Source organism: Spermophilus citellus (assembly GCF_964194105.1).
Source record: "Spermophilus citellus genome assembly, chromosome: 3".
NCBI lineage: Eukaryota > Metazoa > Chordata > Mammalia > Rodentia > Sciuridae > Spermophilus > Spermophilus citellus.
In genome coordinates this window covers 55,880,243-55,902,248 of record NC_138184.1, presented here as the reverse complement: position 1 = coordinate 55,902,248, position 22,006 = coordinate 55,880,243, and the positions used below count along the sequence as shown (strand labels likewise).

At 40.2% G+C, this 22,006-nt stretch overlaps 1 protein-coding gene across 5 annotated transcripts in view; it reads left to right on the top strand.

Annotated features, from left to right (window-relative positions):
• The window catches only part of CADPS (calcium dependent secretion activator), a 479,847-nt gene that overhangs the window by 360,512 nt on the left and 97,329 nt on the right, over nt 1–22,006 (top strand). For 4 of the 5 annotated variants that reach the window (XM_081283086.1, XM_081283087.1, XM_081283085.1 and 1 more), the window contains 3 exons: nt 9,745–9,851; nt 16,536–16,692; nt 17,728–17,869. In XM_081283086.1, coding sequence (XP_081139212.1) covers nt 9,745–9,851; nt 16,536–16,692; nt 17,728–17,869 — 406 coding nt within the window. Of the gene's footprint in view, nt 1–6,512; nt 6,612–9,744; nt 9,852–16,535; nt 16,693–17,727; nt 17,870–22,006 lie in introns of all 5 variants that reach the window. The other variant, XM_081283083.1, reaches the window with a different exon arrangement.

Sequence of the window (22,006 nt, the reverse complement as noted above, 5' to 3'; positions counted from 1 at the left end):
TGATAGAAACTTTGTAGAGTGAGTCATATCTATCCAGAGTACTTCCAAGCAGATTCTGTAGTGTGTAGGTTCTGTTTCTTTTCCTATATCAAAGCAAATGTCCCACAAGTCCAAGGCCTTTTCATACAGAGAAAGGACCAAGTCCACAATTCCCACTAGCCCACAATCCAAAGCCATCACTCTGCTTTCTTCCCAAGGGACCAGCGAGGGAGAAGCAGTGCCTGCAAGATCTGGGCAGTTCTTGGAGGAGGACAGCCCATGCTTCAGGTCTTATGCATGAGGAGTTAAATGTTTCTCTTTTCACCCTTTTTGTTTCAGTGATGCTTGCATCAGCGTTTCCAGGCTCAAATTATTCTGTTCTCTAGCACCTTATTTATACTTTACAAAAAGTGAGGGGGGCAAAGAGAAACATATTTCAAAGACCGTCATCAAGAAGGATTCTCAAGGAAGAGAATTTGTTGTCTCTCAACAAATGTGAGGCCAGAGTCTATTCTACTTCCCCCAAAAGATATGATGCCACAGAAATAACTGTCATTTATTGAGAATCTGTTGTGTGCTGAGTAGTTATATTCATATCTCATTTAATTCTTGCAAGAACCACATAAGCTTTTTTATGGACACATTTCATTGACTCTAAAAGGCCATCAGTCATACTATGCATACCAATGGACTAAGTATGAAACAATGCTGTCAACTAAATTGTGACAAGCAAGATATATCCAGATTTCAGAAATGTTAAAATGTGCTATGTATACTCAATTAAATAAGAAGCTATTCTCTTGTGCATGGAAATCAAGTGACTTTCCCAAGGTTAAACAGAAGATTAGTTGTAGCCAGATTTGAACATGAGTCTTTCTAATTCCACATTTTCAACTTATACACTATGAAATGCTTGAACTTTTCCAGCAACAAGATCCCAAAAAGGGGTTTCTCAAATAGTAAAAAATAAAATGTAGGGTTATTAGATAATCCCAAACCCTCATTTAACAGATCAGAAAAGAACCCAGATTAAAAATAAACTGAGTGACTTGCCTTCCACCAGACTCCCTTCCCCTCCATTCATAAGACTATAGTTCCATCCTCAACCCATTACCTATCCCAAGCATCCCACTATACAGCTGATGACATCCAGCATTCACACATTAGAACATAGTTGTGCAGATCCAAGTAATCAGCCCTAACACTCAGAGATTTGGGATACCAAAACTTGAACTCACTTGGCTCCACTGGGTTTTCTAATTTCTGTATCCTCACTTTTATTTTCCACGAAAGGTGCTAAGAATGATTGCTCCCCCATGGGACCATTTTGAAAATTAAGACACATATTCCAAATAAAGCTCTTAGCATAGGGTCTGGCACATAATATGCACTTGCTATATATACACATATACAGACTGTCATTATTTGTTCATTATTATTTAAAAGGATACTCTTCCAAAACCAAAGCTGTGGTACAGACATAGTTTTTTATTTCCAAAATGGAACATAAGACAGAACTTTCAAACTCTAATGTCCAGAGGAATTTTGTTGAAATGTGGATTCTGATTTATTATATTTGTGATGGAGACTGGAAGTCTGCATTTCTAACAAGCTCCCAGGTGATACTGAAGCTACTAATCCAAGGATGGCTCTTTGGGTGTCAGGAAATATAACAGGAGTTGAATTTATCTTTTCATCATACATGTCAAATAAAACGTTGCAATCTAGTTCTACCTACATTTGGAACATTCACTAAGTTCCAGGAGCTATGACAGGTAACAGGAAAGGATACAAGGAGCAAAAGCAGTCATGATCTATGCCTTTATGGAACTAATGTAAAAGTAGGCATAAAATAAGCAAATGTGATGATTATGGCAAAAGGGATGCAAGATGCCAAAGGAATGCAGTGCAAGAGGAGTATGCCCAGGCCAATGTCTTCGATGTATTGCATATTGGGGGCTAGTGCCAAAGGAGGACATCATGAAGGTCAAGGGCTAAGCCCCCAGTAACTGGCAAGAGTTTTATCTGACCATGTTGCTTGTTTGCTTATATTAACTATCTTAAGATGCTCTAAGATCCTGTCCAAGAGAGCTAATGGCTAAGTACATGAATGATTACTGGGGATTGAACAGATCCTTTTTTTTCAATTTTATTTTTTTATTTAATCATTCATTCACTTATTTTGCAGTTGTAGATAGACAGCATCCCTTTGTTTGTTTGTTTTTTATGCAGTGTTAAGGATCAAACCCAATACTTCACACATGCTAGGCAAGCCCTCTACCACTGAGCTATAGCCCCAGCCCTGAATAGATCCTTAATAGTGCTATTAAATCAGTATTCTTGCTATAGCAAGTGACCATAAAGAAAAAACCTCAAATAACTTAAGCAAGCAAAAGGCATATTTTTAGCTAGGAACTTCATGGAGGAATTGGACTCAGGAATGAAGAAGTTTAGTTTGTTTTCATATCTCCAACTGCTAAAGGCTTCTTTAACGTGACTCAGTGTAATATAAGTGTTTGAGCAGCAACATGGCCACAGTTATCCCCAGGCTTTTATCCAAGTTAATGACCCTAGAAGAAAAAGAGCTTTCTGTGTAAAATCCCAGATAAGAGTCTCATTGGCCATCCTGGGTCACATGAGAATATTATGAGCCAATCATAATATCTGATAATGGTGAGGGGGCACTCTGATTGGCTAGGCTAAGCTCACATGACTGCTTCTATAAGATATGTTATTTGACTTTCCCACTAGATCTTTATGGGGTAGAGGAAAAGCTATTCCATGAGAAACTTTTCTGCATGGACAAGGACAACCGATCCACTATAGCATCCATCCAGAATTAAGCTCACTTGTCTTAGGTGTAATAGCTTAGCCCACAGGACAAAGCCTAACTTTGAATACAAAAACACCAAATTGGAGAAGAAAACTATCACCCATAAGTGTCATTTTCCCCTTGTGGGTATATTTTATTTGAATTTAAATAAAAATATTTGGCGTCTGGGGATGTAGCTTAGCATTAGAGCCACCTGCCAATAAATAAAATAAAAATTATATATAAGAAATATTTTTTAATTATCTCACATCATCTTTAATGGCATTAAGATACCTGAAGTTGCTCTCTGACTTGGAAGTTGCAGTTATGTTGATTTTTACCTAGCATTTCAACTTAGTACATCCATTAAGTAACCAGGGGCTTTGGGAAAGAGGTAAATGGTACTATGTGGTTTCTGTGCATACTGAAAACAGAGCATTTTCTTTTCCATGAAAGCACTTTATTGGGCAGGACTCACTAAGGATCCCTTGACACCAATATGTGAGGACCTGCCCAGGGCCAGGCTATGCTCTAGGCACTAGAAAATAGGATTCAGGCCAGGCATGGCTGAGGCAGACGGATCACAAGTTCAAAGCCAGCCTCAGCAACTTAGCGAGCGAGGTCCTAAGCAACTCAATGAAACCTTGTGTACAAAATAGGGCCAGGATGTGGCTCAGTGGTCGAGTGCCCCTGAGTTGAATCCTCAGTACCCTCACCCCCACCAAAGAAAAGAAGAAATACAGGATTCACTGGGTAGAGGGGGAGACAGACATGTATGTATAATCTACTCTTGCAAATGACCATGAGCACTTAAATAGAGCTACAGACCAAGGATTTGGGTGCTTGTCATGAAGACACTGTCTTATTATGGCACAGGAAGGCATAACTCTTGCTAAGAAGGATGCTCTCAAAGGTTTCGAGAAGGAATGTGACGAGTTTGGATGTGTGCTTTGCAAAGATCACCATGGTGCTCCATGAAAGAGAATGAACCACAAAGCAAGAAAGGGACTAACTTAGGCTGGCTTGAGAGTTTTAGCAACGGAAGAGGTGGAGATAATGAGACCTGACTCACGTGCCCACCCATCTCGACAGGAGTGTGGGCATGTTATCCAGTGTGGTGGGAGAAGAGATCAAGAGATGTTTTTAGGGTAAAATAGACTATCCCATCCCACTTAGGTTCTTACGGAGAGGAGAAAAGATGGCTCAGATGGAAAAAAGTGGAGAAGAGAATCCATGATCCATCCATCTGCTTTCCTAACATACTCTTTATACTGCCCTGGAGGTGAAGCCTCCGGAAGCACATTCATGGAGGTTCCAGGGGATCAAGTATATAGCATGAACAGCCTCACCAATGGAACGATGTTAACCCCGAAGGCTTTGGTCCTTGTACCTATCATTCTAGGAGGCCGGGTGCTCTTTCCACCATGATGCATCTATCTGCTTGGCTTTCTGTTCCTCCTGGGGCTTTTATACACCCCACCCCACCCCCCAATTACAGCAAATTTTACAGGCTAGTTATTTTCAGCAATAGCATAGTACAAACACTGGCATCTTCAATGATACATCAATGGCAGGGACTTGGTAATAAGTGGGCTACCCATCTCTCTTGTGATATTTCAGGGACTGGCAGTTTGCTCGCTGGAAGCAGAGATGGTCAGGTTATTTAAGGGATAATTGGAGTGTCTCTGGCTTCTGGATGCTTCTCTTCCTTGGCTTAGCTGAGCATGCAGAGGAATTCTCTTTTTGTTTTTCTGTAGTCACATTTAATTCTCTCTCTCTCTCTCTCTCTCTCTCTCTCTCTCTCTCTCTCTCTCTCTCTCTCTCTCTCTCTCTTTCTCTCTCTCTCTCTCTTTGGAAGCCAAGCAGATTTAATTGTGTAAACATGAGCAATGGTAATTGGGTAAATGAAGTTGGAAACCAAGGTATGATGTTTTTGTTTTGCTCTGTGAGAGAAAAAAAAATAGGGAGCTTGTTTTTCTAGGGTGGCAAACCTCACTGTCAGAATTCTGGACAGACATTTGGCAGGAAGGAATCCGTTTATGAATTTCTCATCAAGACCCACTGAGCTAAAATACGTATCTGCTACTTCTCCGATTGTGGATCAACCCTAGAGATGCTTCATTGTAGTTTGATGCACCCATTCAGTTACCTGGGTGAGAATGGGTAGGAAGTTTCCATGAGAATTACACACTCAGGTAACAAGCATTTATTGCAAGAGCCACAAGTATATATGACAGAGATATACCTAACTTCAAGGCAGTGCTGTCAGCAAAATATAAGGTATGGACTACTTTCTCTTTTAACAATAAAAGGACCGGTTATTGTCTGCCTTTAAATAGTTATCATTTAAAGTTGACTTTGTTTCCAAATTCTATGGACACCCATTTTTTTCTCCTAAACAATTTTAATAAGAAGAAATGGGTAAAGATACTTTTTAGTCCTATATGCCAAACATCAAAGTGGTTCAGCAAGAAAAGTATCCCATGGAGTCTTGCTTTTAATAGATGATATTGCCAGAATATTATAGTTATCCATATCCCCCACTCTTTTTTCCTTTCCTATTAATGTCACTAGAATTCCACTTCCTATACGCCTGCCGTAAAATTCATTTTCCCAATTGAAAATTCACGCAAACCAAGAAGCAAACTTGGCAACAGAGTATGTCCCCCTCACTGTACAGATTGCTTTGTAAACCAGAGCTAGCAGAAAGGAGCGGGTCCAAGGTTAATGAGACATTCATTATGGAGAGAGAACAGTGGACGCCATCAGTGCACCGTGCCTATATGGAAGGAGAGGCTATTGTTACAGGATGTTTGCAGTGCCGATATTGTAAACCACATGACAGATGGGTCAAGTGCTGATTACGGTATTCTAACATTTGGAATAGCAAGTAACATATTTGATAAGCTGGCAAGTTTTTATATATGATTCAACCCACAATATAAAAGCCACGAGAATTCCAAATTGAAAATAATTAAATGAGCTGGAAACAATCAGATACCACACATTTTCCCCCAAAATGACAGATTTTGACATGTTGAAATTCCACAAAGGGAGCAAGAATATTTCCCAGCTAACTTGAACTAATAACGGCCCTTCGTCTGCTTTGGCAAAGCAATTAATTCCAGCCTTCTCACAATGTGGAGGTAACAAATAAACATTTGGAGGCACCTTAGACTTTAGATCTCTCCCATGCCTGCAAGGGACACCGAAAAGACATGAATACTTGGAATTTATAGGTGAGGAAACTAAACTAAGTAGCAGGTGCAAGGTTACCTGGAAAGCCGGTAGGTAGCCTATGGGGGTTGAGAAACCAAATCTTCCAACTATTCAGACATCATGTCCTGTTACCTGGTCACCTGAACGGAAGAAGCCGCTATTGGTACATAAGCTTTCTTCATGGTACAAAAGCATCTCTTCTTTGGGTCAATGATGTTGCCGTCATCATTCATACACATCCATCTAGATGAAGCATCCAGTATTTGCTGTGGGTGTCTCAGTAGGGGTGATACCAGAGACGCTGGTAAGAGTCTGTCAAATAATGTCACGCCTCTGTCACACGTTCAAGTAATGCCGAGAAAGTATCAGCTCTCCATTTGTGTTTAATCATTTGTTGGGTTGTTCTTTTCAGAGTTTGTCACCCTTTGTCAAAGTCACTTTGTCTCTTTTACTTTTTTTTTCTTTTTTTTTTTTTACCGCCTCTCTTCACCAACCTGAGCAGGTCCCCCGCCACCTCCTGGGCCTCCTCCTCCTCCACCCACCCAAACGCAGACCAGCATGTTATATCAGAGGCTCAAAGGCATGCCTAGGCCAACATCAAGTACTGTAAACTTATATTGTTCCTGTACTCAGCAGCTTTCTAGCTTAGTTGGCTTTTCTGTTCACTTTCCCTTCTTGAAATTTTGTTTCAGTTTGGAATACTAAGCTGAGGCTTGGGCTCTCAAGTTTAATGCTGTAGGTTTTGAGATACTCAAAAGAGAGCATTTATTTCCAAATGTCCACATTTTTTTTTGTCTAGCTCTGTCTGACATATGCAACATTTTCAAATCTCAATGTCAGCACAAAATAACATTGTTGTTGCATAACATTTTGCATGACAATTTTTTTATATGTTATGAGCTTCAATTCTGTTGTATGAAATGTTTCCTAAGTATACTGTATTTTTAGTTCTCTTTTGTCAGTGCTCCAGCTAGTGCAAGATTGGGGGACAGGAATATTGCAGTACATTTCAAGACAGCAGAAGTGATGCAAAAAAAAAAAAATCATTTCTAAGCACAAACTTTTCCTTGACCTCCGGGTGGGGGTGGGGGGGAGCGCTGAAGGATTTTACACAATATTTTCTTTAAAGACAACATCTCAGAGAAATCATGTCTAGTCTTTTTTTTTCCCCTCCTTGCCATTTAGCTAGTAAATCAGCTATGCAAATGAACAGGAAAATAGTACTATGTCTCGCTCAAATGGCTTGATCTACAGATAATGGAACCATAATTAATTGATGGTCAACGAAAGTCTGGCTAAATGGGTGAATTGGCAGATCAAGTGTTCTAGATTAAAAAGATTCTTAACCAGCTCACTTGAATGGTTGCATGTTCAAGTAAAATTGAAAAAGGTTTTATTAAACATACTGTCTGTATATATATACATCAGGCATACACATATCTGGTACATGTGCACACACTCTTAGAAAGCCTGTGTGCACATGCACACTTTATGTGTATCTATGGATTTCTATATTGTAGTCAATCTAAAAGTACTGCATATTAAAACAGATCTTCAGGTGGTCCTATCTTAAGCATCTTGGATTTCTCCAAACATAACAAACCATTCATGCTTTTTAAATTTATTTTTTCATTTCTGCATTGTATGTTAGATACAGCAAGAATCCCCTTAGATTTGGTGAGTATTCCATCCAAAAGGAAAATGCTCTCTGTTTTTAAAGTGAGAGATCTCAAAGATGTGTCCCAGTGGGATTTCCTGCAGATTTGTATTAATGTGCAGGCTTGTCTGGTTTCTAAAAAATGTATGTAAGTGTGTGATGTATGTATGTGGGTGTATGTGTCAAATGGGTAATAAGTATAGGATGAGGAATTTGCAAATTGATGTGTAAATGTGAATATCAACTAATAAAAAATAGTAGCCTATGCATATTTACTATCAAAATGCAAATACCTCACTCTACACATATTACCCAAACATATATACGCAGTATGTTTGTAGAAATGCCTGAAAGCCTATTAATGAAATTATGATAGTCTACTTATAAAATTACAAACAGATCAGGGGCCCCAAAAGCACCAGTCAATCTTTCTCCGAGTATTTCTTGCTCTGGACCAGGCAAGAGCTGTCAACACTCAACTTCCACATCTCCTCACTGGCTATTGGCCTTTCTCCATCTGACACATGTCTGATGTTCCCCCAGAACTCCCCTCTTCATGCTCCAACCAGATCCAGCCACATTTCCACCTGGGCATGGCAGAGACAATGGAGATTCCAGTGCCCTGAAAGCCCTTGTCATGCCAGCCACCAGGCCTGGTTGGACAATCTTACCCAATCCTCTTCTCTAGTCTTGGCCCCCAGGGACTCCAACGTTCTTTTTGCATTCTTTTCACCAAATTTATTTTTCATTAGGAAATCCTAACTTACTAATGATATGATAAGAAATACACAAAAGGAAGTTATGAGGCCTTTTACTATAAATTAGCCATCTAGAATTTTGTTTAATCTCCAACCCCTTCCCCCCAAAAAAGAACCTTTTTATGAAGTTTTTTGTTTGTTTTTTGTTTTGTTTTGTTTTGCAGTACTGGGATTGAACCCAGGGCTTTGCACAAACCACTGAGCCACATCCCCAGCCCTCAGCAGTCCTTTTGTGAACCTATATTCCTCCTGTGCAATTCTGCTAAACAACTTCTTTCCATTGGACCCCATGTGTTCTAAATGACTTTGAGGCTTCAAGGTCTGAAAGGGACTCAGCCGGAAATGCAAATTTCCCTGCAAGTTCAGTCTCACTGGCTAAGAGAATCCCTTGATGTTTCAAATATGATTCTTTTCTCCAATAAAAATATGGATAATTTTTTGGCAGTATCATGGCCTTGCCAAACATTGCCAAGTGCAGCTCTCTGAAGGCTGCAATGGAAAGCCAGGGATGGTTCAGTTTCTTCCTGGGCTAGGTGTGGTGCACAGAAGAGAAACTAAAACAAAAGAAAAGAAACCAAAAAACGAAGACATGGTTGCAATCTAATGGATAAATCTTCAATTAGAGCAACCAATGGCACAAACTACTACCACTTTGTGTAATAATCTATCTCCAAAATCCTTTTTGAGAATTCTCTTCTGCCTTCTCCATAATAGCCTGGAAATGTCTATTTTTTTGTTTTGTTTTGTTTTGTTTTGGTTTGGTTTTTTTTTTTCTTTTCAATCTCCTCCCTAGACAACTTGAAGCACACAGAACTTTAAAACTGCTTCTTCAAAATGAATATCCCAATACCAACATAGAATGAAAAAACTATGCTGTAGTATTAAATGCTGGATGACCATTCTAGAAAATAGACATAGCAGCCATCAAGATTAAGCTTCTGTTACATCTTCCCACCTCAGGTAGCCTGAACACAGACTAGAGAATGACATAGGATAGTGCTTTTATGCTGTCTTTAAAGAACATGTGTACAAAACGTCACTAAATTTGAAATGGGCTGTCATAGACTTAATATAGCTTCCTATGCAAATTTGAAGCTGGAGCACTGCTTTTTTCCTAATACCTATTATAACGATGGTGATAATAATAAGAAACGGCTCTATGGTTTGCTCACTACTAATTACATGGCACTTAACATTTGCATGAAACTTTTTTTTAAAAAAGTCAGTAACTATTCAAAATTTCTTATCCACTAGTTCTAATGGCCATGCAACTAGCCTGCCACGTTCGCTGAATTTTAACACTAATTCTTGTACTACAGAAAATGTAGGCCGGTTAATCACTCCTGCCAAAAAGCTCGAAGATACAATACGTCTCGCTGAACTAGTCATTGAAGTCCTTCAACAAAATGAGGAACACCACGCAGAGGTGAGCAGGCTCGGTGGGAAATGTCTCTGAGCTTCCCTTAGCTGTGGTCACAGAGCTGACTCAACCAACCAGGTCCTGAATCAGATGCCTTAACTGCCATTTTCTTTTAACTGGGCTTGCAAAGAGAATCAAAGTGGAAGTTTTGGAAGGAGAAGACTTTGGAAAGTTGCTTAAAGCAAGCACGCAGTGGTTGTGGGTTATACATTTCAACCTTAAGTTTTCAGATGTTTCTAGCAAGAAACTAATGAGGTGAGTTCATTTTAAAGTGAATTATTCAAGCCACATCTGGTTACCATTGTACAGAACACACAAATTCTAGTTTTCTTTCTTTTTATTTTTTATTTATTTATTTATTTTTGGTCTTTTGTGGTTGTTTTTTGTGGCCGCCACTGTTGTTTCAAAGGGTTCTTTGGTGTGTGAATCGAGAGCCATGTTTTTTTAATCTATCTCTGTAACTTATTCTTCTTGTACTAGGATCTCTTTTTTATTTATTTTAGATCACCTGGGTTGTTAAACGCAGTGACAGAAGCAAATTATTCTGTGTCGTTCATCTTGTCAGTTTCCTAATACACACCTAGATAAATATAGTTCACTCTTTTATTTTTCAAACCACTATAAATATTATGATTTTGATAATAATGATAAACAGAGATTTCAAGACCCACTAAATCCCAAACCTATATGGACTTAAACAACCCAACCCTCCAAGAAGTGATTTCTACATTTTATGATGATGAACAGTAATAGCAGTACTCATTTAAAATTTGAGCTTGAAAATCATGTCTCTCTTAAAATAGCCTCTTTTAAAATTACACCAATTCTCCTTCTGCATTCAGATTTACAGAAAAGGGGGAGGGGTAAAAGTGTTCCATAAAAGTTATCTCCCACACACCTAAAGGGATCATTCCCATGACTAACGGAAAACTGACAGACCAGTTAAGTGATACATAATACACCATAAATCCAACCAGCCCGACTAATGCCTGATTGCATATTTAAATTTCCTCCCTGTTTCTCTACTGTTCTATTCAATCTTGGCTGATCGTGGCAGGGGAAAGAGGTATGTGACTAAAACGAATGAACCGGCCACCTGCTGTCATACTCTGTGCATGCCCTTCTAGTACCATGTCTTCTAATGGGACTTTCCCCCCCTGGTGCTCCTGCTTTCTAACACTGACCCAAGGAATGTAACAGCAACTTCCAGTGGACTGCTTGTGACATGGGTGGCCCTCCACGGCAGGGTAAATGTGGGGTGATTCTCTTGTGTGTGCATGAAGCGATTGGTATACCAACAATGACTGCAGTTACATCCCACACACGCCTCCCACCTGCCTTGATTCTGTCCTTAGCCTGTGGTAGTTCCCTATGTCCGTCTGTACTTCCCTTTATTACAGCAAATGAGTCCCAAGCTTAGTAACTAGAAGCTCGTCGGAGTGATACTAATCTCCCTCTAGACTGTCTGTATGTGAGTCATATATACAGTATTTATATATAGAGAGAGTGCCGAAGAATCACCATGGCCCCGAAAGTCCCCTCTGAGGATGGGCTACAGTCCCCTTAGGTGGGAATCATTAACTCATACATCACCTAGCAAGGACCCTCAGCTGTGAGTGACATGGGACATCAAATCAACAACCTCCAGCCATGCACACCTGGGCTGACTTCCTGACCCATGAGTCGAGTTAGGATTTGTCTCTATCACACACGATGGTCTTTTTAGATCAGGGGCATTCAGGGTTCCAGCAATGGTGGTAAGTGTTTTCTTTCTGGGTATTTTCAAAATCATCTCCAGAAGCATGGGAGGGGGCTCCCACCTGCCTTCTCCAGATTTGAGGGGTCCAGGCTTTATCCATACATTTGTGAGACAAGGACCCAAGGAGGACAGTCTGTCTCAGTCCCCGCTGTGCTTTTAAGTGAATAACAGAAGAAAAACAATGGATACACTTGATTAACGATCAAGTTATTATCTGAGGCTACTACAGGCTAAGAAATGATGTTGAGTTTTTCTACATCTCTCAAAAGGGCCACCAAGGGAAAGTTTATATTCTAAGGAAGGCCTTTTTTACATTTCTAAAAAAGGGCTTTATCACTAACTGCTAAACATTATCCCACCTAGCCTCTCTAATCATCAACACAAAATATTTTAACTTTGTATATTTAAGCCATTTAGGGCCAGCACCATGGCACCTGCAATCCCAGTGGGTCAGGAGGCTGAGGCAGGAGGATCACGAGTTCAAAGCCAGCCTCAGCAACTTAGTGAGGCCCTCAGCAAGTTAGCCAGATCCTCTCTCTAAATAAAATATTAAAAAGGGCTGGGGATGTGGCTCAGATGGTTAACCACCTCTGGGTTCAATCCCTGGTACCAAAAATAAATAAATATATATATATATATATATAAATAAAAGTCATTCAGGAATACAAGCTCAAATACACACAATAAATTTGAATAAACTCAAATAAATTCGATTCTGTTTTTATTAGTACCTTTAGAAGTTAGTGAAGAGAACTTTAACACCCTTTGGATTTCCAGAGATCAAATTTTCTTTTAGATCAATGTATAGGATTATTTCCCAAATTAGTCATTTCTCCCCATCACAGAATCCTATTTATTACTCAGTCAGAGCTTCCTATGGAGCATCTTCTATCTGCTGAGGCAAGTACCCTGGTGCTTTGTGAGGGGCAGAAGGGAGCCTTGCCCTTCAAGGGAGAGAATGCAGGGTAGCAAGAACTCAGGCTATGTGCCTGAGAAGCTGTGCTGTGAATTCCTGCTGTGCCTCCTCCTTGCTTTGTTACCTTGACCTGGTTACTCAACCTCTCTTCTCCTATAAATTGGAGATACGGTGGTCCTTGTTAGGAGGCTACTTTAAGCAAAGGATCTGACCTTGTGCCTGACACACAGCAAGTAAAAGCTTGGCTATTGTGGTATTAAATATATGATTGTCCGATCATGCCAAGGACAAAACCTATATGGAAAGTGCCAGATGAATGAGAACAGACAGAAAGTGTTGAAAGAAGAGGGAGTCCTTTCATGGTGGAGTGGTCCTGAAAGCCCCCCCCCCACACACACACACACCTATTTATTCTCAACGTCCCCTTATTGATTGCCATCACCTAAGAGGCTTGAGGAAATTCAGATTTCCAGATCTCGCCCCAGCTCCATTAACTGGCCTATCCTAGGGAGCATCAGTCACTTTTCAAAGCTGCTCAAGTGATTCCAGCACACAGCCCAGGTCGAAAGTGCCAAGGTGCAGCAGAAAGGTGGAATTTTCCCTGGCACACCTCAGATAGGGTTTTTCTTCCAAAAAGAATGAATTTTTTTTTTCTCGTGCCCAGTACTCACTACCATTTTCTCTGAGTGCTCAGTAAACCCCTTAAAAAAATCATTCCCCTTAAAAAAAAATCATTAAGTCCTAAGCATGGGTCTTGACCATGAAGCCATGCTGTTGGGCAGTACTACACGAATGAAATTAACCTGCCTCCGTCCCAAAACAAATAAAAATTAACAATCTTTAAAGCCATATTTAATTCCAAGATAAAGCAATTAAATGTCCCAAGAGAAAAAAAAAATTGCCTTGGCTAAGAACACATTCTATACTGTGCATACATGCCATTTAGGGTAACAATTGTCACATTTCTCTCATTCTTCCAGTTAAATTCTGTTCAAAGAGCCTAATGCACATATGAATTATGCCTTCACATATTGTTGCTTTCTCTTCCTGATCTCTCTCTATGTATACGTATGTATATGTATATATGTATTGTGGTACACAGAGGGGTACATATATACATGTTAGTTTGTGTGCAAAATAAAGTGTGTTCAGTGTGGTGAACTGTACCCCTAAAGCACACAGCTTTGTCTTTGAATAGGGAAAAGCACTGGGTAAGTATTTAGAAGCCAATATGTGACTCTGAATATCTTTGGAAGAAGTTTATTGAGACTTCAAATACCCATGAACATTGCAAATTAGCTCCCCACAAACTCTGAAGATTTGCTCATGTACAAAAATAGCATTCACCTGTAGGAACAGGCACGAAATAAATAAATACGGATCATCCAATTTTTGAAGGCGTCCCTCAAACCAGTCACATACACTTTGTTCATTGAATTGATATTACACTTTGGCTTTTTAGTTATTATTGCCCTTGAGAGGATCTTTATCTCTTACTTGAGAGTCAAATTGGATGATAGGGTTTTTAAAAGAATTACCTTACAGAAATAGCTCTTGATTTTCACTTCTTCTGCAAGTCCCACATCTAAATTCTCTTGGTTCACTCAAATTTTAAATTCCCCCACCAACCTCCATAATGATGACCCATACCACAGTACTCACTGTTCTTTTTAAGGTTGCCAATCTAAATGATTATTATTTCAAGGACTGTAGACACTCGCTTGGTATTATATTAAATTACAACAAGGGATTACGTTCATTATAGGTGGTAAAATTGGCGTTTCTAATGGTCTCCGGTTTGTAACTTTTAAATAAAAGCTGGTAAAAACCAAATATGAGATTGGGTTAAGAAATTTTTAATTTCAGACATTTATGGTTTGTTTTTCTTTTGGTTTTTGGTTTGTTTTTTTTTTTGTTGTTGACATTGTGTCTGGAAAAGCAACGGGGTCTACCCAGCTTTGCTTGGCTCACCCCAAAGAAGTAGTTGATCAATAAAAGAAAAAATACTCACCTTTGTGAACTTTACAAATACCCTGGATCAGGTTTGATGAGAGTTGGCCCTCCATATAGGGTTAAGGGTGGGGATGGGAGTCCAGCAAGTTCTAGTATTTAGAGTCTCTGCCTAAGAGGCTGAAGGCTGGGAAAGCTCCGGGGGGGTGGGCAGGGGATTTCTTTCTCTGCTGGATTTAGTCAGTAATTAGAGAAGCAACCCCAGACTCTAGGTTTCTCACCCCAGATGGTCAAATTATAATAAAACCTCATCAGTTCAGACCCAAATGCTTGGAATCTGTGACAATACTCTTGCAGATGTGGCTTTTTTAGTTTCTCCTAAGTGAAATTTTTGGCATGATCTCAAACTTGCCCTTGAAATTCTAACTGCTCTTCTTACTAGGTAGAGACTTTCCATAGTTTTTCTATCCCATAACCTATGAAATTAAATCCCCCACTTTTAAAATTTTAATTTATATGTTAACATCCATAATTATTAGAAGAATTTTTTTAAAGTACACATTTGTGATACATGGGTATGATAACCCATGTAGACTTCATGAATACCATTTACTTTGGTGCCCAATTACAAACTATGTTCAAAAGCTGTTAAATGATATCTCTGTTAAAAACGCCAACCCTTTAGGCTAAATTTTGGTGACAGACCAGCATTTCTCTTTGCCATAACTCTGAATCCGTGAGGTTTTACTGTACATTAAAAATGGAAACAGCAGGTGTCTATTTCCAGTCAAGCCAACCTTGCAGAATGGTCCATGACTTGATTTTTTCCATTTAATTTGCAAACCAGCCACATGTTGATAAAGGAGAAGTAAGTAAAGTAAAATCTCACAAAAGAAGAGAGGTGGACCTCTGTTCTGCCTCCTAGTGGCTGATAGATTATCCCCTCCAATGACTACTAGATCACAGAAGAGCTTGGCCATTGAACAAACCCTTCCATTTATGGAATTATTTCCATGATCATCTTTCATATTTTCAAATCCCTTCCCACCTTTTTTTGGGGGAGGGGGGAGGGGCGTGTGAATGCTCCGGAAAGTGTTTCCAATGTAAATACTTTACAGCATTGAGTGGGGAGGCGGGGGGCTAGTGGGGCTAGCAATTTGTTTTTCTGCTCTCTTTGAAATCAGCAAAACAGGGCCTGTTGACACTGCCACACATTCTGCATGCTCTTTGCCAGAAATGATTAGCCAACATGCATGCATGCCTTTGAATTGCATTCACATCAGGCTAAGTCTGATGTGAATGATTGCCCTAAGACCCTGCACAATGTTTTCCAAGGGCCCATGTGCATGAAAATGAGTTACTTCACTGATATTTTTTGGTTTTCAATGTACATACATGTCCAACCCCCAGAGAAGTGAAGTCCTGATTTTACTCAGTGTTTCCTAGCTTAAGCCTGATCTTTCCTCCAGACCGGATGCAAAACCAAATACCTCCCTGCTGAAAGAGGACAATTGCAGTAATGGTTGCCTTGGACTTAGCCTGAAATAGAAGTAACATCCCCAACGTGTAGGGAAACACGAGTCCCTGAGTTTGTACGAGACCCTAGACAAATGAAGCCCCAGACATGTAGACTAATGTGATCGATAATGACCAATTTTCAAGTTAGACCAGCAGAAAACCCATAAACACAGTGAAGAAACTCCCCTCTTCTAATATTTTAGAGCAAGAACTAGCCACCAACGGTGATTGACAGCATGACTCCAAACCTACTGAGTTATTGTAAATTGAACAGAAGTTCCACGTCTGTCATTTCTACAGCTGCAACCTCTGACCTCCAGGTCAGAGAAGAGGCTCTCGTGGCAAGCCTGGGATCAGGAGGAGCACTGCCTTGGACCCCGAGAGCCCCCATTTGTTTCCAAAATGCTGTTCTCTTTACAATAAAAATGATCACACCCTGCTGGATGCATAGTCAATCTTGAACAGCGAGGGCTACAGATCACATCTTGTATCCGAGAGAGAAACTCACCGCCTCTTGTGTCTGTTGTTTTTCTGCCACATTTCAAAGGCCTTCGCGTGGTGGTCGGACTTAATGGTGGAGCACGCAGAGACGTTCCTGTCCCTCTTTGCGGTGGACATGGATGCAGCATTAGAAGTGCAACCCCCAGATACATGGGACAGTTTTCCGCTGTTTCAGCTACTGAACGATTTTCTCCGAACTGACTGTATGTATCATCTTGGACTGTTTGACTTTCTGGAATAGTGAGCAAACAGATTGCTAAAACATCTTTACCCCAATGAGACTATGGGTTGGATGGAGAGCTTCATGGTGCTCTTGTGACCTAAACACACATGCACACACCTCGAAGCTCAGGGACCTTCCCTTTCTTCCAGAAAGTGTCCTGTGACAGAGAGGCCCTCTCTTAACTGCAAAGAAAAAAACCCAAGAGCAGTGTGAGAAGAGGTGTCCATGCCTTGTGATTTGTTTGTCCTCCATCAAATGAATTAGCTCACCCTCTTCACACTGGGCACTGTTTATCAGAAGATGCTTTCTCGGTCAGAAATGATTTCTGGTGCAATAGTAACTGCAAGCAATTACAATGTGCCTTATGGAAATAGTAGCTATAAAATAGATTTTCCTTGCCTAGAGAGGGTGAGGGAGGAAGAGAGGGAGTAAAGAATGTTCTTTCTTCCTGGTAACTAAATGGGAGCTAGGTAAACATAAAAGATGGTGTGCATTAGCCAGGCACGGTGGTGCATGCCTGTAATCCCAGCAGCTCAGGAGGCTGAGGCAGGAGGATCTCGAGTTCAAAACCAGTCTCAGCAAAAGCGAGGTGCTAAGCAACTCAGTGAGACCCTGTCTCTAAATAAAATACAAAATAGGGCTGGGGGTGTGGCTCAGTAGTTGAGTGCCCCTGAGTTCAATCCCTGGTAACCTCCCCCCCCAAAAAAAAAAAATGATTGTATGCATTGCTATTGTGTTGTTTCTTGAAGGAACATCATTGTTTTTCCTTAAGTGACACAAAATGAGTAAAGTATTTTTGAATGTCATTCTCTTCCAAAGAGATTGAAGCATGAACTTCTGTTCATGTTCTTTTTTTTTTTTTCTCCTCTTTTATTTGGCAGGGGGGTGGGGACTGGCAGGGACCAGTTCCTTAAAAGCAGGGTATTTAATATAGAATGCCATCATCTCTGTGTGTATGCTGTACTTTGATAAAGCAACTGTGGGTTCTTACCAAGCTTTTGCTTCTCTGTTCTAGATAATTTGTGCAATGGAAAATTCCACAAACACCTGCAAGACCTGTTTGCCCCACTTGTTGTTAGATATGTGGATTTGATGGAGTCCTCAATTGCACAATCCATTCACAGGGGCTTTGAGCGGGAGTCATGGGAACCAGTCAAGTAAGGAAACCTCTTTTGATACCATCGGAGTTTGGGTGCAAATGGCTAGAGAGTCATCCAGAAATGGATTGATGGTGTTACATGACATTTTCATTGTTAGCCTGAATAGAAAGCAAGCACTCTATTTATTTCCTACCATGGTTCTCTTACCTTTCTTGCCCAAATGGGGTGGGAGGAAGAGGTTGAGAAATGTTTTATGAAGTGAAACCTTTGTTTTATTGCACAAAGTTTGATAAGGATGAAGTGATATAAACCTGGCGGTGATATTTGTACTGTATATCTTCCTCAAATTGTGTTACCCCAAGCAATTAGCATTTCCCAAAGTGTGTTCCATAGGGTTAGCAAATTTTTTCTATAAAAGGCCAGATGACTAATCCTGTAATTCCAGTGGCTGGGGAGGCTGAGGCAGGAGGATCTCGAGTTCAAATTAGCCTCAGCAATTTAGTGAGGCCCTGAGCAACTCAGTGAGAGCCTGTCTCTAAATAAAATATTACAAAGGACTGGAGATGTGGCTCAGTGACTAAGCACCCCTGGGTTCAGTCCCTGGTACCAAAACAAATAAACAGAAAATGGACAGATAGTAAACATTTAGGCTTCTTGACTCACATGATCTGCATCACAACTACTCAAGTTTGCTATTGTATATGAAAATACTTATAGACGACTGTGGCTATGTTCTACTAAACTTTATATACCAAACAGGGCATAGTTTGCTATTCCTGGGTTGGGCCCTTGAGACACACCTCAAAAAAGAACTCTACAGCCAGATGACTTCAGGAAACACTACCTACCGAACTCGTCCACCCATACCCTTATCCTGAACAGCCACAAAGCGGGCTAGTTTGCCAACTCTGAGATTCTAGTTACACAGAATCTTGCTCACCTCTGATTAACCCAGAGTTTCCTTAATGTACTGACCACAGTCTGCATTTTAAAATGGATTTTTCTATCCTGCAGGAAAAAATCACAGGACATCCTGTGGGTTGAGTTTGTTCATGTTCACCACTGTCTAGCACATCGTAGGTCCCATTTGATTGTGTTTGGTAGAGTCTGTGTCACCTCCATTCCCCAGCCAAGAAGAGGGCTGTGCCCCCAGGATGCCAGAGGCTCGGCCCCAGCCTTCCCTGTCTGTAAATAGAGATCCCTGTGTGGAGAGTTTGTGGTGTGGTTTGCAAAAGTCTAGTGAAGTCTGGTTCGGGCTTTTCCCTATCAAATTTTAGGTTTTGTTTTTGTTTCCTTTTACATCTTTGGGGCATAGCAATCCATATAGAACAAAGTGGGACTGGACTGTGTCCTAGTGACCTAAAGGAAGATAAATATTCAAGAAGCTTGTTCTCAATATGGAATCTTTGACCTGTTTTTAAGTGATTTCCTAAATTAAGATTCTCCCTCTAATATTCCACTGTATATGACTGACTGACTGAGCTTTCTCTGAGCCACGAGGAATGATTTCTAGCTTGCTCTACTGACAGCAAGTTAATAGGCAGTAACTCTTTATTTGCAAATGCCAAGAAATTTAAATTTTAGCTTATCATCCTTAGGTTGATAATGGCCTCTTGACATGGCCCTATTGCCTTTTTAACTCATGAGGATGAAACTGGATCCCTTGATGGTAAGGCATTAATGAGAGGCTTCTAATTTTTTTCTTTTCTTTCTTTCTTTCTTTCTTTCTTTCTTTCTTTCTTTCTTTCTTTCTTTCTTTCTTTCTTTCTTTCTTCTTCATTCATTCATTCATTCATTCCTGCCTGCCTTTCTTTCTTTCTTTCTTTCTTTCTTTCTTTTTTTTGTGCCAGAGTTGAGCCCAGGGGTACTTAACCACTAGACACATCCCCAACCCCCTGCTTCTTTTTTTTTTTAAGACAAAGTCTCACTAAGTTGCTCAGAGCCTTGCTAAGTTGCTGCAGCTGGCTTTGAACTTGAGATTCTCCTGCCTCAGCCTCCCAAGCCACTAGGATTACAAGCGTGCACCATTGTGCCCAACACTATTTTTTTTAATCACTCACTATAATCAATACAATTCTGCTTTGGAGAATAGCTTTGAAAATAAAATAAAAAATTTAAATGAGTAATACCCCCATTTTGAAAACAGAATGGTCTTGAAATAGCATATACTTATTTGGGTTTAAATGTATAAATGCCAACAAACCTTGGAAGAAATGATCAGTACCCTTCACTGTTCCTTAAAAGGCTTAGATTTAGGACCTCATCATCCAAGGCAAGCACTTGAACAAAACTCTAGTAATTTGCAAAATCGATTTTTTAAGCAGTCCCTACCCAGGGTCTGAGAATTGTCGTGGAGCTCTGTGATAATGTCACTGAAGTCAATTTATAATCTGTTAAATTCTTCAAAAGCCAAACATATGACTGCTATTCCTTTGGAAGCATTAAATATTTTTGGTACTATCAGAAGTAAAGATAGAATTGAAATCGTTTTCACAATTGGAAGTCTTAGTCTGGGAATGTTTTGTTGGGGATATTTTTTACTGAGGAAAAGAACTGGAATTGATGGATTGATGATTTAAAGATCTGAAGCTTCATAAAGGAATCAGAGTTGTGATTTTAATCACCTGGAAATTATGCAGATGCGCGTGTATATTTTAAGGAGTCTTTGCCGTCCAAAACTGTGCTGTTGGCGAGTGAGTGTGATTTCAGTTTGTTCAATTTGTGCTAAAATTGTACTAAACAGTACGTACCTTTCAGAGGATGTGGAGAGATTTCAAAGGACCAACTAAAACACAGACTAAATTAAAATTATTTGAAGCCACACACGTTTTATTAGCTGATTTGTAAACAGAATGAGGAAGGTATGGGACGGCTTTGTAGAATGGCAGAGGATGAAGGGTAAAAATGATTTTTTTGGAATCCTTTTCATCAAGCTCACCCAAAAAACAAGAAACTGACTTGGGTAAATTTAGATTTGCTCATTCCTTTCAGTTGGGGCCCCATGATCCTCCAATACACACACACACACACACACACACACACACACACACACCAGCCTTTCTATCAAACAATTGCTATCCTCAAATAGTTCTTGTTCTCCCACTTTTCAGAAGTCATGGTTACAGGTAAAATGAGAAAGACATTGTAAAAGCTATCTTAGAAATCACCAGTGTTCAAAAACATTAAAGAAAAACAGCTCTCTGACCAGAAAATGCTACCAATGTGTTGAGTTTGCTTAAAAAAAAAAAAACAGTGTTAAAAGTATTATTTTTCCTTCCAATTTCCTCATTTCAAAATAGGGCCCTATAAATGAAAAGGGAGATAAAATTATCTGGGCTTCATGCAACCAACGTTATTTGATGGAAAGGGTAAAATGGCTAAGTCCTGTGGTCATCTTTCCCCTGAAAATCCAGCGGCTGTCTTTCCATCTCTGGGAGGAGAGAAAAGAGAGACTATATCTATTTTCATTGTGCCATATGCAGTCCTGGCTGGGATCTCTGCACATTGGTGGAAGCTGCCCCCGCAGAGCTTCTAACCACAGCTGAAGGGAGACCTCTCTGGGATGTCCATCAGGATGTGTCACAGGATCACCACCCACAGTTGGGCAGGTGGTTTGCACCCCTCCTAGCAGCGCACCAACAAACAGGTGTACAGCATTTCCACAGCTCTTTGCTGTTGGCTCATTGCTGATCGGTCATATGGCCTTGAAAGTGGACGAAATCCCAGAAAGCACCTCATCCAAAGTCTGGTCGAGTCTAGCACCTGCCCCAACCCATCCCCAGTGCCTTTTCCTGACATGTGGTCACTCAGTCTCTCCTTGAACACTCCAAGCACAGGAATCCTTGGCTTCATAGTTATAATTTTAGGTTAGGATGGATTCAAATGGTAAATCTAAATGCTGCTTCATGATCTATGCACACAGTAAAGTCTGGGTCCCTCTTTTCTCAAAATGCACTTTTTTCCTTTCTGCCTGAGATATGCATATGAAAAATCTAAAACTTAATGTTCATTTCCAGATTGCTAATGATGTCAATATTTTAATCATAAGAAATATCAGACCAGAGACAATTTAGCAACGTGTAGATGGCCTAGTGTCAAATTGACAAGGATCAGATTTGGCATGGGAACTCATGTCACTAGATGACTTTGGGCCACCAAGATCCTCCCTCAGTTGATTTTGCTGAGACTCATGCA